The 24,383-nt window shown below is 38.1% G+C and overlaps 1 protein-coding gene and 1 pseudogene across 1 annotated transcript; both read left to right on the top strand.

The window, feature by feature from the left end:
* Positions 1-763: 763 nt before the first annotated feature.
* On the top strand, positions 764-3,388 carry LOC124397267 (annotated as a pseudogene).
* A 7,970-nt stretch (positions 3,389-11,358) lies between these two features.
* atp2a1 (ATPase sarcoplasmic/endoplasmic reticulum Ca2+ transporting 1) lies at positions 11,359-24,270 on the top strand. Its single transcript, XM_046866798.1, is given in 25 exon segments — positions 11,359-11,472; positions 11,607-11,744; positions 12,299-12,316; positions 12,860-12,942; positions 14,381-14,485; positions 15,266-15,404; positions 16,005-16,085; positions 16,201-16,286; positions 16,454-16,589; positions 16,592-16,750; positions 17,288-17,454; positions 18,747-18,835; positions 18,924-19,026; positions 19,199-19,330; positions 19,538-19,663; positions 19,750-19,968; positions 20,196-20,307; positions 20,481-20,704; positions 20,936-21,156; positions 21,265-21,467; positions 21,575-21,660; positions 21,897-22,030; positions 22,611-22,728; positions 22,814-22,931; positions 23,934-24,270. Coding segments are annotated over 24 exon segments (3,015 nt in total). The 5' UTR covers positions 11,359-11,472; positions 11,607-11,626; the 3' UTR covers positions 23,972-24,270.
* Positions 24,271-24,383: the final 113 nt, after the last annotated feature.

Raw genomic sequence — 24,383 nt, 5'->3', positions numbered from 1 at the left:
TTTTATTAAGTACATTGTATGAGCTGTTTCCTCAAAACATTCTTAAAACATCCTTGAAATGTTACAATTTGTTACTTTTTGGACCATTAGAATGGTTGGATAATCTGGAGGATGATATTCCCAAATAGCAAAGTGCAGAATGAACTGAATAAATATTCTCCAGCGTTTTAGTTTCTGAACTTCACTAAGTGTCATAACAGGAATAGAAAAGAGAAAACACATTTGAGTTTCTCTTCATCACCGAACGCACTGTGCACTGTTCCTCATGTACATGTGTTAGGGGCAGATTAATATTTACTTTTCCATTGACTTCTAATTTTGTACAGAAAGGTGGATAATATACAGACATTTACAATTATATATGATGATTATATTATGATATTGCATTTTTTTCAGTGCAGGTCAGAGTTCATATTTAATTAAAAGTGATGATAGTTTTAAAGAAGCAACTATAGTTACTTTATCTTTCTAAAACATTTTAATACGCGCTTCAATCTATTTTTCCTCATTTTAAGAAAGCCTCATTTCAGTACTTTAAGTATCAGAGTTTGATCTGTGAATCATGTAGTGGAGGAAGTGGAGAAATGATCCAGAACTCACTAGAAGCTGCTCCTCTTTTCTAGGCAGAATGGTATGTTCCTGACTCAGAGGTGGGCGGGGTTTATTCAGCTGGTTCTCTCCTCTGATTGGTCGGTTTTGCAGGCGCTGTGGAGAAGCGGGTAGAAAGAGCGAGAAGAGAAAGAGCGAGTCCGCTGGTGAATATAAAGAGAGAATGAAAGCGTGTTCACCAAACAGCCGTCAACGAGTAGTGAGAGCTGCACCACCGAAGAGGAGCAAAGACACACATTTAACAAGAGATAACACTTAATCTTCATATATTTCAGAAGAATAATAACTGTAAGTACCAACATTTATCTCCAGTACCAGTGTCATTATATAGCAGTGTTTATAATCACTTTCAAGGACAAATTGTTCTCAGTAACTGGGGAGAAAAAATAATAAAGTTTTTCTAATCAGAGAATAAATCATTTAATTTGTAATAACTGGAATTAAATTAAAGATCTTTAACAATAATTGACATATGCATGTGTAATTCTGTATTCTTGTTAGTTGTTAATTGTTTGTAATGAATAATTCACTGGTTAAATTGATCGTACAGATGTAAAATATACCTGTATTAACTTCTGTCATTGTTTTGTGTCTGTCATTTATAGATATCGGACAAAACAATTACGATGTCTTCTGATAAAGGAATTGCTATTGGAATTGACCTGGGCACCACCTACTCCTGTGTGGGGGTGTTTCAGCATGGAAAGGTGGAGATCATTGCTAATGACCAGGGAAACAGAACAACACCCAGCTACGTGGCCTTCACAGACACAGAGAGGCTCATTGGAGATGCTGCGAAAAACCAAGTGGCCATGAACCCCAACAACACGGTGTTTGACGCCAAGCGGCTGATCGGCAGGAAGTTCGACGATCCGATCGTACAGTCTGACATGAAGCACTGGCCTTTCCAAGTGATCAGCGATGGAGGAAAGCCAAAGGTTCAAGTGGAGTACAAAGGGGAGACAAAGTCCTTTTACCCTGAAGAGATCTCCTCCATGGTTCTGGTGAAAATGAAGGAAATCGCAGAAGCTTATCTTGGACAGAAGGTAACAAATGCTGTCATTACTGTTCCTGCCTACTTCAATGACTCTCAGAGACAGGCCACTAAAGATGCTGGAGTGATTGCTGGACTGAACGTACTGAGGATCATCAATGAGCCCACAGCTGCAGCGATCGCCTACGGCCTGGACAAAGGGAAGAAAGGAGAGCGCAACGTTCTGATCTTTGACCTAGGAGGTGGTACTTTCGATGTTTCGATCCTGACCATTGAAGATGGCATCTTTGAAGTGAAGTCCACAGCAGGAGACACTCACCTGGGTGGAGAGGACTTTGACAACCGCCTGGTCAACCACTTTATGGAGGAATTCAAGAGGAAGCACAAGAAAGACATCAGCCAGAACAAGCGAGCCCTGAGGAGGCTGCGTACAGCCTGTGAGAGAGCCAAGAGAACCCTCTCCTCCAGCTCACAAGCCAGCATTGAAATCGACTCCCTGTATGAGGGCACTGACTTTACACTTCCATCACCAGAGCACGCTTTGAAGAGATGTGTTCGGACCTGTTCAGAGGAACACTAGAGCCGTGGAGAAAGCCCTGAGAGATGCCAAGATGGACAAATCCCAGGTCCATGAAATTGTCCTGGTTGGAGGGTCTACAAGAATCCCTAAAATCCAGAAACTCCTGCAGGACTTCTTTAACGGACGGGAACTGAACAAAAGCATCAACCCAGACGAGGCGGTAGCTTACGGTGCTGCAGTTCAGGCCGCCATCCTCATGGGCGACACCTCCGGAAATGTCCAGGACTTGCTGCTGCTGGATGTGGCTCCACTGTCACTGGGCATCGAGACAGCAGGAGGAGTCATGACCACTCTGATCAAACGCAACACCACCATCCCCACCAAGCAGACACAAATCTTCAGCACCTATGCAGACAACCAGCCCGGAGTCCTGATCCAGGTGTTTGAAGGTGAGAGAGCCATGACCAAAGACAACAATCTACTCGGGAAGTTCGATCTGACGGGGATCCCACCTGCACCGCGTGGAGTTCCTCAGATTGAGGTGACTTTTGACATCGACGCCAACGGCATCCTGAACGTGTCTGCTGTGGACAAAAGCACCGGCAAAGAGAACAAGATCACCATCACCAATGACAAGGGCAGGCTGAGCAAGGAGGAGATTGAGAGGATGGTGCAGGAAGCAGATCAGTACAAAGCAGAAGACGATCTCCAGAGAGAGAAGATTGCAGCCAAGAACTCCCTGGAGTCGTACGCCTTCAATATGAAAAACAGCGTGGAAGATGAAAACATGAAAGCAAAAATCAGTGAAGAGGACAAGAAGAAAGTCATTGAGAGGTGCAACCAGGCCATTAGCTGGCTGGAGAACAACCAGCTGGCTGAAAAGGAGGAGTTTGAACATGAGCTGAAGGAACTGGAGAAAGTCTGCAACCCCATCATCACTAAGCTGTACCAGGGAGGCATGCCAGCTGGAAGCTGTGGAGCTCAGGCACGATCCGCTTCAGGAACAAACTCCCAGGGACCAACTATTGAAGAAGTGGATTAAAATGAACTTCAAAACCAAAATATATTTATTGTCTTTCTACTTTTTATTAATATTTTAATTAATTATAGCATTAATATTTTTCATAAATTGCCAATTTGGTGAACCACTTGATATTTTGCACATAATGCATTCTTTTATACTCATTGGTACTGCATACCAGTGTTCCCAAAATTGTTAAATAAATCTAAGTATTGGCAATTATATTTCTGAAAAAAATCTATTATTTATGCTTTTCTGTAGTATTCAGTCATTTTTTCTTTTAGTCTGAGGGGCCAATGAAATAATTGTTTACACTTACCAGATAACTTAATTTTTTTTATGAAAATCTAGCATGCTGAATATTAAACATGCAGTATAATGAACCCATTAATTCCAGTATTCACCAGCAGAGGTCAGTATTACTCTGAATTAAAAAAACCCTTCACGTTCAGGCTACCAATAAAGTGCATTCTGTTGTAGTTTATTTTCTAAAACTATTTGACACCGACAACATGTCCATATTAAATTTCTTAAAAATTGAAAACCACCTGTTGTGAAGCACGTCATTGCAAAGCAGAGTTGCTGATACCAACTCAAAGCTAATTCTTTTCCTATAAAGGCACAGTTTTTTACTTCTACTATACAGTGATAGTTTACTAACGATTATAATATAAATGCTTTTCGAATCCATTTATACACTGGTTTCCAAAATATTATGTAAAAGTCTAGTAGGATTTCAGTAAAAATAAACATTTAGGTTCCAGTTTTTTAAAGAAAGCATTTGTTTTTTCATCATATTTTGAGAAACTGGTATCCATATCACAGATAGGTTTGTTAGTTAGCTTGCCAGGTGATTTTAGTTAAAGAAGAAAGATCACCACATTATGAAGCAAGTTAGAGTTCTCGTGCAATATAAGAAGGAAGAAAGATCTTTCTGAAGATGAAAAGCATGAAATAGTGGAATGTCTTAAAAAAAGGGATGAAAACAATTTATATATTGCAGAAAGTAAACAGAGATCAACGAACTATCAAAGAATTTGTGGGTGATTCACAACACAGAAGAACTCCCACTGTTGAGCAGCAAATCGATATTTGAAGCTACTGGTGTCTCTTGTAGTCCCAAGAACCTTTTGATGCAGGATCCTTCAGAGGTTGGCAGTTGTGCATAAAGCTGTATTTTGCCCACCTCCTAACCAAAGCTCACACCATCTCACTCTGCAAAAACTTTGAAATCATTGACTTTTTGGTTGCTATTGGCATTAAAAAAAGAAAACATCAATGGTGTGGCATCATCTCTTGACCTTAACTCAATTGAGAACCTGTGGAGTATCCTCAAAAGGAAGATCTATAAGGGTGGGTGGGTGGGTGGTGGTATACCTCCAAACAACAACAAATACATGCAGAAACTTTACATGGACTTATAAGTTCAAGAGTTGGTAAAATCATCTTTATGAAGGGCTCAAATATTAATATGTAACATGAAATGTAAATGGTTTTCTTGTTTTTAAATTGTATGAAAATGTATTTGGAACAACATCTTTTTCAATTTTTCTAAAATGTCAATAAAGCTGTAGGCATCGTCAGTTCTTTTACACATAATGACATCCATGTTGTGATATAATTGTTGGGGATTAAAGAAAATCTTTAGACATACTGACTGTTTTGGAAAAACATCCAAAAATATTATGTGCAAAATAGTTTGAACACAATGTAGTTACATACAGTGACATTCGTTTTATATTTTGCTTAGATTTTTGTAGTGTCCACCACAAATCCTGAGAACTAACCGTTATCATACAAAGAATAATATTGGGGTAAGCATTTTAATTATTCCTGTGATTTGCATGGGCATCCAATATAAAAAAAAGAAGAAAAAACTAACTCAGACAGCAATTTTAGACAAAACTGTACATGCATTTCTTTTTTTGTGACATAAAATGAACACAGAATCTTGGATCTCTAAACAAGTGCGAGTGCCTTGTTCTTTACTGCCATGTGATTCTTGCTAGCACACTCCATGTGTCTCTAAATTAGAGCGCTGTGAGATCATCCTCGCCAGCTTTAGCCAAACATTGTGTGAGCCCACGGATACTAATTAGTTGGCTTCCTCTTGGAGAATGCATATGCACAAGAGGGACATTTATTAATAGCTGTATCATTTAAATGCCAAATGACTGAAGACATACTGCTACTGAATGTTATATCAAACTTTTTTACATTTTAAGATAGAAAAGGGTCATTTTGAATCTTTGACTGCGCCTCCTTATCTGGAAGAATTATTATTCCCATTTAAGAACACAGCAACCATAAAATTGCTGTGGCTAATTTACAATAAGTGACCCTTCCCAGAATCAGGTGTACAAAGGACTGCAGGGAATCTTGTGGTGTTCGTCTCGCTTGCAAATGCTGCGAGAAGAAACTCTTGGCTCTGGCCAAGTATGCAAGGTATGAAGTGTAAAGTATATTCTCTTTGTCCTCTCGTAAACCCCCCCTTAAGAAATTTCTCTCCATGTCTAAAGTTGTTTTAACATGAGTGGCCTTCTCCTCATGGAATGCCAACCCTGAAATAAAACCCTGTCAAGGAAAACAAAACTCTTGAGGAATAAAACAATAAGACCAGCTAGCACTTTGACACAGCTAGTAAAGTGTATTCCTCTGTGCACGCCTTTATGACACGGACATATGATCCTTCCTGAACAGGTGGTCCTTTTATATCTAAAAATGCCTGCATACATAAGCTTTGGCCTCTAATTATTATTAGAAAATTAGTTAGGATGTATATATACAAGGCGTAATTCTATTCACATAGGCAGACACAATGTTCCATCTGGGCTGTGGTTCTCATCCGCTGTTATCTAAAGAACGCAAAGCAAAGTGGAGCACAGGTGTATATATCTTTGTAGGACAACAGCGTAAACAATATCCTAGTTTCCATCTCGACATCTTGACACATCCGAACAATACACTGTTGCTGGACTTGCAGGAACATAAAATGATGTCGCATAATCTCATATTTAAATATATTGATATTTATATATAAATATATATATTTGTCAGATAAAGTCACAGTTATGCGTGTACTCTAAGATCACAATTTAAAACCACTTTGCTGTGAATCAAATTGAACTACAAGGTAAAAAGGTCGTTTTGGACGTAATCTATTTATTCACATATTGAGCCTATTATTTAAATGTGTACAGTAATATTCTTGAACTGTTCACTGAGCTCAGGAAAGTCAAATAAGCTAATACCTGTAAAAAGTAATAAAATAATAATTACTAAATTAATAATAACATTGGTTTTGATCATTGTGATTCAACTGATTTAGCTGTTCCTTTTCTTTTTTTTTTTTTTTAAATAAATATGCTTTTGTGCACTACAAAATCAATGGAAAAAATAAAGCATGAGCAGAAATCTTATGTATACCAATAAGACAATGTTGTGTCCCTGTGTCTTCTTCACATATCAATTCAAAAAATTTTCAATCAGAATATGATTTACGATGTTATATGCAAGACAAATGCTCATTTTTCCAAAGCATCCAAATCAGAAATGCTTTATTACTATATTTCATGTAAAAACCATAGACGATGCAAACTTTTGCACCTGACAGCACATTGCTACAGCTGCTGAATCCTAAGCATTGATCAAATCAGAGATAAGATGTCCTGCATTTTTTGTGTCAGTGATTGATATGTTTGTGTTTCCTGTTACTTCGCAGTAAACAATTCCCCCACCCTCCAGCCATAGTCCTGCAGCTGTTACTTCTTACTGAGCTTCTTTGTGACCTCTGTCACACATTGTCTTCTTCCTGATACTCTTTCTCCCGATCATGTGCTCAAAGCAATTAAAACAAAGAATAACCAAACAAACTGTCGCATTAGAAAAAAACTGTCTAGAAACAGACAGTTGGAATAGTGCAGTGTGAAGGAGGAAAAAAAAAAAGGGTTTCTTAATGACCTGTAGTGGCGATAATGCTCCTGGGGCGGTGATGAGAAAATAATTAGTCCATTAAGCGAGGTTGATTAATGAACTCTCTCTGATTCAGTTAAAACACAGAGTAGCCAGGCAACAAAGACATGGGGCCTTGTAAGGCTTGATACTCAAAGCAAGGGGTCGAAAAGCAAGCCTGTCTAAAAATAACCCACAATGAGAGAGAGACAGAGAGAGAGAGAGAGTGTGAAAGAGAGAAAGAGAGAGAGAGAGAGAGAGAGAGAGAGTTATGGATGGTGCTTTCTTTGGGATACCCTCCACCCTCTCCTCTTTTAAGAATACCCAAGGACATCCCTCACTATAATTAACTAGTGTTAGCAACTGCCCCATCAGAAATGCTCTCTTACAGTCTATTCCTAACAGTCCATTCCCTCCCTCCTCAAACACCTGATCAGTTCACTCACACACGCTTATAAAGCCTTCTGCATTCCACAGTGCCATCTGATCCTCCTCTGTCTTTCAGCAGCAGTGGAATTATGAAATGTCCATACTCTTAACGGTGTGGTAACGTAATGTCCAGTGACTCCCGGATCATAGTTTTTGTCTCCCATGCCAACGCACACGTAATAAAGTTTGTTATGTCCAGTGCTGTTACAGTTTGAAGTTATCTAATCAACACACTCTGCACATTGTTTAACATCATTGAAAAGGGTATTATTTTTTTCTCCCACAGACTGATATATTTCTCAGTGAGCTAAAATTCAATGTCAATAAATAAATAAAATTATGTTCTCTTGTGCTTGTTTTAGACTAGATTGGCCACTTCGTACTTTAGAGCTGTGTTTGGATTTTTTATTACTTTCTCACATCTTATAGGACCATATAAACATCAATCATTTAAATTTTTCCTTTTTTTATAAACTCTTGGAAACACTTGGGTTTTAACTCTTAGAAATTTCTTTAACCAGTCATACAAATAATATTTTACTGAGCCAGCTCTTACAATCCAACACAATGACTTATGTACAATTTCACGACAGCAAAAATGACAAAACGTATTTATTCTATCATTTATTTTCAGTAACTAATCTATAATGATCAGGAGTGAATTGAATCTATAATATAACACAGGAACACTTGACATTAGGTTGAGATGGGAATAAATCCTGCATAGGACTTCAGCCCATGGCAGCTCAGGGCATGGTGCACCCATCCTCACATATACTCACACACTCAGAGTTGCCATTTCTACATACATACATTGATTGGAGGTACCTGGAAAATCCCCACAAAGTCAATATAGCTAAATTAAAACAGGGACTTAGAAACAAAACATACACTGTTAATTTTTAATATTCTGTTGCTGCATTTTATAACTTCAGATTACAAAATGTGGATTATTTACTTACTATAATAACATAATAACACAATATATTTTCAGTCAAGGCTATATTATATGCATACTTATATACACATTACTGAATACTGTTTAAGTATACATTTAGAAATTTGCTCCTGGTAAATTCTTCAAATCAATAATTCTTCAAAAATTACCTAAGCAATATTACTGAGATTGACATCAAATAAAAAATTGGAATGTCAGCAGGGGAAAAACTCTTGACTCGTCAACTGGCAGAAGTCGCTTATGACTTGACTTTCATTAAAAGCCTCTGTCAAGTTCTAGTGTAAGATCAAGAACACTTTGGGTCTCGAAGTCTGTGGTCTCAAAGTTTAAATAAGTGTACACTCTTGTGGCCCTGTGAGTGAACTTTACAAAGAGTCAATGTTTCATTCAATGCTAAGGGCTACAGATATTTAATGGTTGGCCGAATTTATTTGTGAACCCAGAAATGATTTTATGTTGAATTCTACATGAAAAATGTAATGTTTTTTCTTTTTTGTACAAAAAGACTACACAAATGAAATTAGCCGTTTCTAGCTTTTCTCCCAAACACTTCACTGAGTCTCAAGACGATGAGCAAAAAGTGGTGCAAGAAGGTGTTTGGAGTGCATATGCTCTTTTCTTGATCATTTTCTGACCAATTATGTGAGGCAATCAAACACTTTATATATATGGCAATTTTGTTTACAGGGTTCACATGTTAAAGTTTATAAAGAAGTGACAATAAAGAACAAGAAAACAATCTTTCTTGTTTTTTTACCAAAAAGAAAAGCTAAATATTGTGCCCTAAATAAATAAATAATTAAAAATTCAAAAATTATTATTTTTTAAAGATTATGCATTTAATGATCAATTTATTTTTACAAATTATGTAAGTTGCAAGTGTGCTAGCAAGTGAAAGCAGGTACCGTTCTAATACTACAATAGATTATTTAGACAGAAAGGGTCTTTAAATGTTCCGCAGTCAAAAAAACAATTTCACACTGATGTATGAATTTCATGAATGTTGTATTACATGAGGCTCTGAACACATTTTCCACCCCTGAAATGTAAACACACAAAAAAAAAGACAATTGGGCTGAGCTGCTGTCTGCCCGCATCACATAAGTTCTATTTATACTGGACAGACACGACTGCTGCTCAAAAAATACTGACACGGGACCCAAGCTGAAGTACCTGTTCTGAATACGCACTGCCATTCATACAACTGCACCAAGACTGGGAGTGATTTATTATCTGAGGATGATGACCTGTGAGGCTGAAGGTGAAAGGCAGAAAATGGAAGACGCACAGAAAGAAACAACACAACACGTAGTATGTATAATACATGATAAGGTATATACTAAACAAAAAACTTACAGAGTGTAAAACATACTAAAAGTACTAAAAGTACCAGGCAACATTACATTACATTTACAGCATTTAGCAGACACCTTTATCCAGAGCGACGTACAAAAGTGCGTTGATTTTCTATCAATGAATAAATCAACACTGGTTCACTAGATTACAAATTTAAGACACTATCTCTAAAAGGAACAAATACAACATTTTGAAAGAATTAAGACTGTCTTGAGGAAAGTCTGCTCGGAGATCATTGCACGTGTGCGGTGTAGGAGCGTGTGAAGCAGCAAGTGGCTTCTATGGAGTGTGTAGGAGCGCATTATCATTGATCAATGTGTGTATGTATGTGTGTTGTGAGTCTGTAAGTTGATCTTGGGGGATATTGAGTTAAATGTCATTGAACCTCTGTGAGGTACACGTTGACAGATCAGGCTGTGTTAAGGTCAAAGGTTAAAGTACAGTACAGCAGCTGAACATGTCTGAAAGAATAAAAGAAAGAAAGAAAGAAAGAAAGAAAGAAAGAAAGAAAGAAAGAAAGAAAGAAAGAAAGAAAGAAAGAATGAATGAATTTCACATGCATAGTGTTTTCCCCCTTGATAGTTTCTCACCATGCATTTTTCTTTAATACATTTTAATCATTAGCATTTGTCAAGAATTCCTGTGAACCATCTTGAGATGACTATCATGCAGGTGTGCTATATAAAAAGGTCCATTAATTTATAAAAGACTCCTGAGATACTCATGACGGGTTCACATTAAGTCCTGGTTTATGTCTTCTATTTTTTTAACATTATAGACAAAACCCATAATAGTTCATATTTCACATCCTTTGATTGGAGATATGTGGATGCAGTTATCTTGTAGCTTCACACTGACTGGATAGGGCACTCAGACTTTCATGCTTCTCTCTCTACCTTAACCTCTTTTTACACAGACTTGTATTTTATGTCATATTGTTTTTGAAATCCTGATGAGAACTCTTAATGCTTCTCAATTTCACACACTCACATACGGATGTGCACAAATTTTTCCATGCCTTGTCATTTGGACCGTTAATCCCCTGAACAGAATGTCCTTACTTATTCTCAGCTATCTCTCTTTCTATCACCCAGGAGTTACAGTTATTACATACAAGCTCCCTGATGGTAAGCTGGGGTGACCTCTTTCTGCCCCTGTAAGACCAATAAGACACTTGAGCCATCACTCACTATGCCTCCTATCCCTCACCACTCAATACCACAATCCCTGACTCCATGCCTTCCATCCTATACTGACCATGTATGTTCCAAAAACAGACACCATTTTCAGACCCCTGCTTCAAGGCTAACCCCCTCACACACACATACACACACACAAATACACACAAATACACTCAGGCCCACAGTTGCTGCCAAATTACTCTTGCCACCTCTCTCCATCAGAGACCCTGCCCCTTTTCCAAATACGTGCCACCTCAGCCAATAGGGGGTCTTGCAAGGGTGCGCCTCTAGGCAAGAGGCTTTGGGGTGTCTTTATAAAACCGTATGAAAATGATCAAAGGTTAGCACTTTCTGTCAGCCCAGGGAGGAGAGGAGGCGAGAGAGATAGGGGGAGAGAAAGAACGACTGGGGCTGTTGATTTTGTCCCAACTTCCACACGTTTAGAAAGTGTTGGTGGGTAAAACATTTTTAAACTCTCTGTCCTCAAACGGAATTAGACAATTTTTTTTTCTACTTCATGGTGAACTTTTCTGAGCTCTGAAACTTTGGGATCTGACCTTTGGTTGTTGGTTTTTTTTTTTGTGAAGCCTCCCCTTGAGCTGAAAGGATGGAGAATGCTCATATTCAGGAGCCGGCCACATGCCTGTCCTACTTTGGTGTCAATGAGAGCACAGGCCTATCACCTGACCAGGTCAAGAGGAACCTGGCCAAGTTTGGCTTTAATGGTGAGAGAACATGAACGCATAGATGGATGGGTGGATGAATTGGATGGATGGATGAATGGATGGACTAACAAACAATATGTTTATATGAGGAGAAAGAGTATGTGTAGCCAGGTTGACTAAGAGTTACTGAAAAGTGCAGAAAAAGAAGAACAAAGTATTTAGATACTTTGAAGTAAAAAAAATAAAAATTTAATAAAAAAAAGGTTGACCTCTCGGTCTTGTAGGTCAGGTGGGCAAAAGAGAAAAGGCACAGCAAATATTGAATAAGGCCAAAATAATTTGAAAGTGTATGCTTTAGTATATATAATGGAACATCTGTTTGCATGCTATTATTGACTTTTCTTGTATTTATTTTATGATCTAGTCTTTAGGCCTTGATGTCTGGAGGTCAAATTAATTGCTGATGTTTTTTGTGTGTGTGTGTCTCATATTAAGATGATTAAAATGTTTTTGTAATTACTCAACAATGAATATGACTATAATGTACACATTAATATCCTTATTTTGCATTATTTCCTTTATCCTGCCTCCTGGACTGAACTGACCAATCACAGAGCTGCCTGCTGAGGAAGGTGAATCTTTTTTCCGCTCTCTCTTTCCGGTTTTTGCATGTGTTTGCTCTGCTCGCTCTCACAAGCAAGTTATTTGCTGATATATAAACCGAGGAATGAATAAAACATGACACGCCATGCTGTCATAGGAATATAATTATTGTTATATGAAGTTATGGTTAGTGGTGCAGAACATCCGCAAAACAACCCAGGTCCTATTATTACTTTATATATATATTTCCAAATATTATGAATGAGCTGTTACTATAGAAATGATGCATTATTATTAGTAGTAGTATTTTATACGGTGCTATTAAATTAACCTATGATTTTAAGTACAAAGGTACTACTGTCAGAGTCTTTGTTACAAAAACATAATTGATACCATCTGACCAATCAGAATCAATCAGCAAAATATGGTACTGCAAAATATAATAAATACACAAAATAAGCATGCTACACGGTACACTACCAGAACTGGAATCATCTAAGGTTTTACACACTCAACCACTCCAGCATTCACAAATACAAACATTGCATTTATATTTTCTTACTTTCTCTCAGGTAAATCAATCTGGGAATTAGTGCTGGAGCAGTTTGAGGATTTGTTGGTCAGGATCCTGCTGTTAGCTGCCTGCATCTCATTTGTAAGTAAAATCTAAATAATTTATTAAGAATATTAAGACTATAACAATGATGTGATTGAGTGGGCTGTATCTGAATATGTCAGAGCCTATAGTCCTCACCCCCACACCCCCCTCTTGTTTTTCCCCCTTAAATAGAATACAAACTACCTTTACCCATCCTTTACTGGTTGCAAAGAAAGGGTCTATTGTTGCAAGTGAGGTGCCAAATGTGGGTGTGTAGTGCACTTAAAAGGAAGCAGAACTTCATACTGAGACACAGATAGGCATAGTTAACACTGTTCTAAATGGCAGGGACACATTTCTTGCATGCCCAAGCCCCCCTTGTCTATCAAAAAGTGACCTCTTCACCCTTTAGCCCTGAGCAATGTATTGTGGGTAAACTGCAAATTCAGAGGTGTGATGTATGGCAGAAGTGTTGGACTTCACAGGGATATAGTTCCACACGTGCCACCTACTATTTTTAACAGATCTGAGAATTTTAGAATTTGAAATGATATTTTTGCTTGTAAAGCTTTTAAAAATAGTAAGTTTTTGCATGTTAGAGACAAACAACATTTTTTTATTGTCTTTATAGAAGTCTATAGGAATTTTTGTCAGCTTCTAGAGTAGAAAGGAGAGCTGGAAAACTATTCTAAAGTCAGCTAACATGAATTTAACATTCGTTCACTTGCCAGCGTTGATACATTTCAATGCATTTCGCAATTTGTTTATAGGGTATATATGCTGAAAAACTACTATATACTATATATATACTATATACTATAAATCAGATTTGTGGTGCTGCAAAATGGTCACCAATTGGGGTGATCAGTTTATTCTCTAACACTCTCTGTCACTTCTAATTTATTTTTAAGTGCCACCATGGGGCAACACTCATTCTTCTGTATGTCACAACAGCTATCATTGTGGCTTTAAATGGCTGGAGAAAGAAAGACAGAGAGAGAGAGAGAGAGAGAGAGAGAGAGAGAGAGAGAGAGAGAGAGAAGGGAAAAGGTCAGGGACGGAATATACGAGGATTACTTGGTAGAGAGACAGAGATAGAAGCAAAAAAGAGAGAAAAGGAGAGAAAGAATGTCAGAGAGCTGGTGTTAATGTGCCATAAAGCAAGTGCTGCGTGTGAGAGATTCAGAAGGAAGACACAATAGACCGAGGCAGCTGTTCTCACACCATCTCTCCATTACAGACAGACAGACATAGAAAGACAGGCAGGAATTAGGAGGGACTATCCAATGCATGATGAGGGAGCCAAGATGATAAAACAGATATGAATGATGACTGTTAAATAACATTCAGGATCGAATGTCTTCTCTTGTTTGTTGTTTTACTGGGCTGGGAAAATAATACGGTTACACTATGACACAAACACATTTATTATATTTATTACATACATGTTATTATTGCCGTTATGAGGTTATTAGTTCTTCTTACTCTATTTCAGGTTCTGGCTTGGTTTGAGGAGGGTGAGGAAACTGTAACTGCCTTCGTTGAACCTTTCGTTATTCTGCTCATCCTTATTGCCAATGCTGTGGTTGGTGTGTGGCAAGTGAGTGACAACATACACAAATTAATGTTTGTAGTGTGACTGTAAAAGGACCTTGCAGGGTGGCTGAAAGAAACTTTCATGCATCCAATTAATGAATATTAGTTGCTTTTTAATTTAAAATTATTTTACCAGAATTATTGCTAATTAAAGAAACAGCAAAAATGGATGTATAAAATAGATATTATTTAAACTTATAATCAGTTATAATACCATTTAGCACAATCAGACCTGTGATCAAAAAAAAGAAGGAGGACCCAGTCATATACATACTGCCATCATTAATGTTCCAGCCAATGCTCACATTGTTCATAGTACCATCTTGGTCATTAATACCAGTGCTAAATGTCAGAGTGGATTATTAATTATTTTTCAGCATGACATAATTTCCCCACGAAAACCTTTCTGCCTTTGGTAGGAGGTTAATACTTGACCATAGATTAATCAAATAAACAGTACATCCAAATCAACACAGAAATACCAGTAAGACTGTAAAATATTAACAATAGCAACTTTAGTCGTGGCATATTTCATAATGTTCTGCATGAAGATTGATTTTCACAATGGGGCCAAGGTTAATCCCTGTAGAGCCATATGATCTTGAAGGCTTGTAATAATATAGCCTTATTATCATGGTACAGAAGGCTGGTCAGGTTACAGCAACATCTATACGTACACAACAATGTTCATCTGTAAACTATGCATGCCAGGGGAAGAAGAAAGGATGTAAAGAAATGGAATGGAAAATAAAAACTAACTTTGCAGGAATACTGACTTCCTCAGGAGCGCAATGCTGAGAGTGCCATTGAGGCTCTGAAGGAATATGAGCCAGAAATGGGCAAGGTGTACCGAGCTGACAGGAAGAGTGTGCAGAGGATCAAGGCCAGGGAAATCGTCCCTGGAGACATTGTTGAAGTGTCAGGTACACACACACACACACACACACACACACTGGAAAAAACAAATACCACTATGGCCTCCCTTTAAATTTAAACAAAAGAAAGTGAGAGGGGGGGAATAAAGGGATCAGAGAAGGTCAGGAGACCTCAACAAGAGCACAGTTAAAGAAACACTGGTGTATAAATATGGCTCAGCACCTGTCTTCTACTTGCCCCCACCTCAATCCCTCACTCCCCCACCCCCCTTTATCCTTCTCTCCAACTTTTTTTTATTGTCCCACCTGTTCAGTCCTCATAACTGCTTTCTCTCTGCAGTCAGTTGGTTTATGGCGTTTTGCAGACTCAGTGTTCTCCTTCTCTGTCTATACCTCAGTCTTACTATTCATTAGAGATTATTATAGGATCATGATGCCATACTTCGGCTCAACCTGTTTGTCAATCTCCAAAAATTGTGAAATATTGTCAAATTTGTGTAACATTATATACACTTAGAATGATTTTAAGAGTGAACACCTCTGAGGATGATTATTATTAATAGCATTATTATTATTTAAATAATTATTATTTTTATTATTGTAGTAGTAGCAGCACTTATAGTAATGTGTGTGTTCTCTATCCTGCAGTTGGTGATAAAGTGCCTGCTGATATCAGAATCACTTCAATCAAATCCACAACTCTGCGTGTTGACCAATCAATTCTTACTGGTACAGGCTTCTAGACATATACCATTAATAACCTTAATGGTTATAAATAGTTTTAAACACAAAATAAAATAAGATTATTATTAACCACCAATAAACACCATTTACTGTGTCATAGGTGAGTCCGTGAGTGTGATTAAGCACACAGAGGCTGTACCTGACCCCAGAGCGGTCAATCAGGACAAGAAGAACATGCTCTTCTCTGTGAGTCTCTCTTTCATTACCATTCACTTTGCTATCTGCTATCTCACATCATCCATTATTGCCCATTTTAAACAGCTTTCATTATCTATCCATGCATCTTCCTTTCTATAGTCTAGCACCATTATCAGTTATATATTAACTCACCCAATTGTGTCCATCCTGTACAGGGCACCAACATCGCTGCAGGAAAAGCCATCGGTGTAGCTGTGGCTACCGGCATTGCCACTGAGATTGGAAAAATCCGTGACCAGATGGCAGCCACAGAGCAGGAGAGGACCCCACTGCAGCAGAAGCTGGATGAGTTCGAGAGCAGCTTTCCAAGGTCATCTCGCTCATCTGTGTGGCTGTGTGGCTCATCAACATTGGTCACTTCAACGATCCTGTGCATGGTGGCTCCTGGATCCGCGGCGCAATTTACTATTTCAAAATCGCTGTGGCCCTGGCTGTGGCTGCCATCCCTGAGGGTGAGAAACTAATGACTACTATACAGATATACAGAATTCTTAAATTTGATTAAAAAGACAGTTGCAACTGAAACAAAAGCGGCAAATCACAAGTTTATATTAATGCAATTTTTCTAATAATTATATTTTTATATATATTTTGTAGTACTAGCTAATTTACATGGACTCGTAGGCCAGATAATTCACATAACCGAAGCCTAATAAAAAAAAAAATTAAAAATCTGTTATTTAACAAAGAAAAAAGATGCCATTGTTGATATGGTTCTCTGTTGGGATACTCAGGACAATGGAGTTTGCACTTTTAGGTTTTGCAGTAACACACTGGCTGCTGAGGGAACAACTAAATTTTTAGCTGCTACAATAGAACTAACTAGTTTCACACATGTTCCACAATAAATAATACATCTTAGAACGTGTTGTTATAAGAAAAATATTGATGCCAAGGAGGTAACAGCAGCTCTGCTTCATATCAGGCTGCATGTAGTCTTGTTTAGTGCACTTGATTAATGCACACCTTATCTGACTGGGTATTGGTAGGTCTTCCAGCTGTGATTACAACATGCTTGGCTCTGGGCACACGCCGTATGGCCAAAAAAAATGCCATAGTTCGCTCTCTGCCCTCTGTGGAGACTCTGGGCTGCACCTCAGTCATCTGCTCTGACAAGACCGGCACTCTGACCACCAATCAGATGTGTGTGACCAAGGTGGGTAATGGATATAAGCACTGCAAACACATAAAGGTTAGGCCTGGTATGATTTCGTTTAGAAAAGTGAGGCCTGATTAGTTAAATATGATTAGGTTCAGTATTATTACAAGCAAAAAGTATAGAGTATGCTCAGGTGGTTTATTTTCCACAGGGATAGACTGGACAATTCAAGAGTGCATAAAGCATAACAGGTTTAATAGGAGTTGTATTTGAAACACTTTGTTATAAGGTACTTGAAGGACAAAACAAATAACTATTTAGGGAATTAATTTTCTTTTCATAAATTAATCCCAATGTTGCTTTCGAGTGGGGTAAATTGGGATTGATTCCTTTCCACACATACATGGTTTTCGAACTCTAATTACACAGACAAAGCAACAAATCCTTTATTTCCTACATGGAACGTTTTTCTTTTTTCTTTTCATTGAACTAACAAATGCAGTGTTATTGTTTGGATTTTTCTCTGTTCAGGTAGATTTAATAGCATATCCTTGGGAAAAAACATTCCTCATTCCAATGACCAAGAAGTAGAATAAAGCATAGATTTAAGAAATGATTGGTGTCTTGGGTCATAACATTAGTCCTGTTGGATGGTTCATTTTGGAAGTATCATCTGTACACCTGGTGGTTTGGTTGCTATTGGGTACTTGGTAAAGCAACTGGTTTGCATACTATATTAAAATTAGTTAGACACCCTCAGCAGGGGACAGGCAAACAACATGAAGTGCTCCAAGTTTTAGATTTGTTTTAGACGCATTTATAGAAAAATCTGTTCAATTTGATTTCACTTGAGGTTCACCAGTTGTACTGTATGCTGATTAAAAAGGTAACATGAGTATCGAGTCTTCTATACAGAGAACAGAGATCTAGCAAAGACAGACATTCTGATAAATGGAATAAGGTTCAAAATAGTGATGGATCATTCATGAACAATTCATTTTGGATGAGTCTTTAATGTGACTCACAGTACTGTACATGAGCAAAGCATCGCAAAATCGCTGTAGGTTATGTACAGGAAAAAGAATTGTGTAGTTCATCTCATGTGTCCTCTGGTCGGAGTTGTTCGTTCTTTTGTCACATGACTCCAATATACAATATTCAGTTTATATATATATATATATATATATATATATATATATATATATATATATATATATATATATATATCTATATATCATATTTTGCAGATTAATATGCTTTTGCAGATGAACTGCATTTACACACTGCAATAATACTGTTTTGTTGTGTCTATTTTCAAATGAGTTACTATAAAATATAATATTTTTTAGATGTTCATTGTTGACAAAGTGGAAGGGGACAGTGTGACTCTTGACCGATATGATATCTCTGGCTCAAAATACACTCCTGAAGGAGAAGTGTAAGTAGACAACAGATTACTGAGCAGCTATAAGCAAAAGAAAATCTATAAACACATACTGAATATGGAGATATACTCACTTTTACAGAACTAAAGACGGTCTTCCAGTGAATTGTGGCCAGTATGATGGGCTGGTTGAGCTGGCTACCATCTGTGCCCTGTGTAACGACTCCTCTCTGGATTACAACGAGGTCAGCAATTTCTCACACACACATTCATGTTCCTAAATACATTTTTAAAATTTCCTTGGTAAAGGGACTATAAAGTGTCTTTATTGGTAATGTTTTGTCTTAATTTTTGGTCTCCATCTGTTTACAAATATACAGTACATTACTACAAAAATATATTCTTTCCCTCTGATAGTCTAAAGGAATTTATGAGAAGGTGGGTGAAGCCACTGAGACCGCCCTCTGCTGCCTGGTGGAAAAGATGAATGTGTTCAACACTGAGGTCCGTGGCCTGTCCGAGGTGGAGAGAGCCAATGCCTGTTGTGCTGTAAGTACAATTACAATACAATACAAGTTCATCTCTTCAAGGCTTATAACAATACCAAATGATCCACTAAGCCTCGGTTTTCCAAATTCCTCATTATCTACAACAGTTTTATTTGGTTGGTTGGATTTACAAAAGATTTCTTCAGAAAGATTCAAAAAAGGGATCTACTTGGTCTAACATCGTTATCTCTGCATATATTTTTTTCAGGTAGTTAAGCAGCTGATGAAGAAAGAGTTCACACTGGAGTTCTCCCGTGACAGGAAGTCCATGTCTGTCTACTGCTGTCCCGCCAAGACCTCAAAGGCGTCTCTCAGCAACAAGATGTTTGTCAAGGTAAGTGTACCATTCAACAGACATTTACAGTCAAATTATAAAGAAACTTGCATTTATGAACCTCCATTGAACAAACCATCATGCAGGGTGCTCCAGAGGGTGTGATTGACAGATGTGCGTATGTGCGTGTGGGAACTACCCGCTTACCCCTGTCTGGCCCTGTGAAAGAAAAGATCATGGCTGTGATTAAGGAATGGGGAACTGGCCGTGACACCCTACGATGCCTGGCTTTGGCCACTCGAGACTCCCCTCTGAGGAAAGAGGAAATGAAACTGGAGGATTCCACCAAGTTTGCTGAGTATGAGGTGAATAGATGAATGGATAGAAAGATGTACAAGTTCTACCCAAAAGGGATAAAATGTTATACAAGACACCTACAAAGTGTTTCTTTTTACTATAGTCATTAAGGAGAAACTCTACAGAAAATTGACCCAAAAAACCTTTGAGAGTACCTTTATTCAAAATTGTAGTTTTAGAGGCTAATAAGTTCCACTCTCCTCCAACCTATTTATGTTTTTTCTGTGCTCCAAAGACTGATCTCACCTTTGTGGGCTGTGTTGGCATGCTGGATCCTCCACGTAAGGAGGTCATGGGCTCCATCCAGTTGTGCAGAGCTGCTGGCATTCGGGTCATTATGATCACTGGTTAGAGGCATTACTTCCTTCATATCGTCTTCTGAATTTTTTTTTTTATCTGTACTAGGTCTTGCACCAGATTTCCTTCACTACCCCTCACTCTTTAACATGTTGTCCTGTTTCTCTTAAGTTCTCATTTCCTTATCAGCTCTGTATAATTACATCTTTTCCCTCACTTACAGGTGATAACAAGGGCACTGCTGTGGCTATCTGCCGTCGCATTGGCATCTTTGGAGAGGATGAAGATGTCACTGGGCGTGCTTTCACAGGTCGTGAGTTTGACGACCTGCCCCTGGCACAGCAGAGAGAGGCGGTTCGCAAGGCTTGCTGCTATGCCCGTGTTGAGCCTTCCCACAAGAGCAAGATTGTGGAATTCCTGCAGAGTTATGATGAGATTACAGCCATGGTAAGAAGACTATAATACTCTCAGGACTTTCTCAACAATACCCATTTCCTAGGTTACACCTACAATGTATTAATTTATAGATTTCTTTTAATTACCATGTTCTAACAATAAATCCTCATAGACTGTGGATTGCTGACTATGTCCACTGCCTGTTCTGATTGTTTTGAAAGATTTTTTATTCCAGGAATAATCCACATTGATGAAAACTAACATTTCAATGCCCTTTAACAGACTGGTGATGGTGTGAATGATGCCCCTGCCTTGAAGAAGGCTGAGATTGGTATTGCCATGGGCTCTGGCACAGCTGTTGCCAAGTCAGCCTCGGAGATGGTCCTGGCAGATGACAACTTCTCTTCTATTGTGTCTGCCGTTGAGGAAGGCAGAGCCATTTACAACAACATGAAGCAGTTCATCCGCTACCTCATCTCCTCCAATGTGGGAGAGGTTGTCTGGTGAGTAATCTCATTTCTAATTTTGACCTGTTCCTGTGCTCTGCCACTGTCCTCACAGTCACATCTTGAAACTATTAGAATCCTTTCTTTCCTCTTTCTTCCCCCCAGTATATTCCTGACTGCTGCTCTTGGTCTGCCTGAGGCCCTGATCCCTGTGCAGTTGTTGTGGGTGAATCTGGTCACTGACGGTCTTCCTGCCACTGCTCTGGGTTTTAATCCTCCTGATCTGGATATCATGGGAAAGGCTCCCCGATCTCCCAAAGAACCACTCATTTCTGGATGGCTTTTCTTCAGATACCTGGCCATTGGAGGTACAATAAAGCAGTTACCAATAATATATACATACAGATAATCGAATAAAAGGAATGACATACTTCATTAACTTATCTTTGGGTGATTTTTTGTTCTTCTCCTTTAGGTTATGTTGGAGCTGCTACTGTGGCTGCCGCCGCATGGTGGTTTATTTACTCTGAGGACGGCCCAATGGTGACCTTCTACCAGCTGGTGGGTCCAGTCCTCCTAAATAGAGACCACATAGGCTCAAACTTTGTTTTCTAATAAATAAGTAACCCTTTACAACAAATAAGAGTTGCTTACTTTATTCCAACATTATAAACTCATTAAACGGCAAAAGCTAAACATGTTTACATCTTGAAATATTGACATAGTTTATTTGAGATTGGTTTTGAATCGGATGATTAACTCCAATAGTACTTACTGGATGGCACTGTGTTTCCCAGACGCACTTCATGCAGTGTACCGAAGAGAACGAGGAATTCGCCGACATTCGCTGTGAGGTGTTCGAGTCCGCTCCCCCGATGACTATGGCCCTGTCTGTTCTGGTCACCATCGAGATGTGCAATGCCCTTAACAGGTCAGACAGAAACCACCTCTTGATGCTTTTTTTTCTGCCACCAAGCTACTTAATTGTCCTAATAATGAGGGGGAAAAAGGAACTCATTCCACACAAAGTATCAGAGAATTATTCAGGAATAAATCCATGTCAGCACTGATATAATCTGTGCAGCACCTTGTTCATATTAGATGCAGGAGTTTTCATCGATAAAGCACATAATCATATACATATAGGTTTCAGAGGAGTGGGCATATCATACAAATGATAGACAATGAGTTGAAATGACCCATACTATGGGTTTTGAATTTGACTTAGGTATGGATTAAATTTTTTATGATAGTGTCAATTTTCTTTGTATGCAAATATTTTTGTATTTTGATTATTTAATTATTTTTACCTTAACAATAAAACTATTACAGCAAGTGTGGGTAAAGTGTGTAAAAAAATCTGTTTCTCTAGCATTCATACTGTAAATGGGAGTGCTCGAGCAGGAAAACATAAAAGTGTATTGCTAGATGGTCCTAAGAACCTGTGCTTTTAATAACTTGCTATCTTGATGGTTTTTCAGTACTAGCATAACCTTTGTTTGTATGTGTAGCTTGTCAGAGAACCAGTCCCTGGTGCGAATGCCTCCCTGGAGCAACCTCTGGCTGGTGGCTGCCATGTCCCTGTCCATGTCCTTGCACTTTATGATCATCTATATTGATCCTCTGCCTGTGAGTCCCATTAGAGATTAATTCCCCAAATCTTTTACTTCTTTTACATCTACAATACTAATCTTTTACCTCGACTTCACTTTAGATGATTTTCAAGTTGACTCATCTGAATCTGGAGAAGTGGATTGTGGTACTACAGCTCTCTTTCCCCGTTATCCTCATCGACGAGGTGCTCAAGTATGTCTCTCGCACCTACTTGGAACGTAAGTCAACATGTACACTCCTTTACAGTGAACATGAATCTTTAAAAACTGATTTTAAACATTTCTATTAGTCTTGATTGGATCTGAATATGTTTTAAATGTATATAGTTTATAGTTTATAGACCCGCCCTCTCCCACAAAAATACGTAATTTTCTCCCTCTCCGGATCGCAAAAGCCAGTGAAATGTATAAGTAGTTCTATTTTAAATGTATTGACTGCTTCTACCCGCTATTCCGCCCCTTTTTTTGTTTCACTCGTTTCCCTTTTAAATATGAATAAAAAGTTACAGAAAATAAACACCCCCATTCCTCCATCAAATCTTGTCGCGATCGTTCGCAGTATTCCCGCGGGAGTGCAGGTCTCTAGTTTAAGGGTTCTGTAATAATGCTTCTTAACTAGGATGCTTCTTTCCTACCTTCACAAAATTGCACCGAATGCACCAATTCCTCTTCCTATACCTGAACATCTCACCTTAACTACCTCACTTCCCTTCCTTTCCTTCTCCCTTCATTTCCTTCACAATTTTATTCCATCCTAATCCTGTTCCCTTCACAATTCTTGTAACAAAGCAAGGTATCCCACAATCCTCCCTGTCCTTTTTCTTAAACTTAAGATCTGTCTGTGTTCCTCTGTGTTAAAAAAAGACTGCTATGCGAGTATGTGTTTTAGTGTTGTGTGTTTTACTGTTGAATTTCTTTCGCAGTAGCGCATCAAATATTGTCACTTGACAAACATATAGTCTGGCTGATGTGAACTTTAGAAATGCCAATTCATATCCAACAAACAAAAGGATATGAAAATGTGCTTGAGTTAATAAATACTAAGGCTCGTAATAGATTTTGAGATATGCATTATTTTAATGCATTGAGGATCAAAAGGCAATTTAATTACTCAGTGCTTATATACATACTTGGTTGTCTGAAGTTGATGGCAATGATCACTGCCTCCGAGCTGGATCTCCTTTACACTCTGTCTCATATGTGTGTGTTTTGCCTCTCCAGAGAAAGATGACAACTTGGTGGCTAAGAAATGGGACTAAGAGATGCAAGCTGACAAGTATATGAAATGAGAAAGAACTGGCTATAAAATAAGCACAAAAAAAACCACCATGAATGGGATTACAACAAACATTCAAGCAACAAACAGTGAACAAGTCAACATATCTGAAAATACCAAAAAGAAAAAAGAAAAAACAAGAAAATGTAAAAAAAAAATAAAAAAATAAAACCCCACAATGTTCTGTGAATATGAATGTGATCTAAGTTTATGTATTTAAATAAATTAACATTATAACCAGATAACTAACATTTTAAGGATTCTATTACTAAAAAATACAAATATATTTCTTAATAAAGATATATATTTAAAAAATACACTTGTCTTTTGAAGTGTTTAAATGCTAATACATGGACAAAAGCGATAAATATATGGATTTCCAGTGTTCATTTGTG

The sequence above is a fragment of the Silurus meridionalis genome, chromosome 14, assembly GCF_014805685.1.
Source record: "Silurus meridionalis isolate SWU-2019-XX chromosome 14, ASM1480568v1, whole genome shotgun sequence".
In the NCBI taxonomy this organism is placed as follows: Eukaryota; Metazoa; Chordata; class Actinopteri; order Siluriformes; family Siluridae; genus Silurus; species Silurus meridionalis.
The sequence above is the reverse complement of the archived record's forward strand: the minus strand, read 5'-3'. Positions and strand labels throughout refer to the sequence as shown.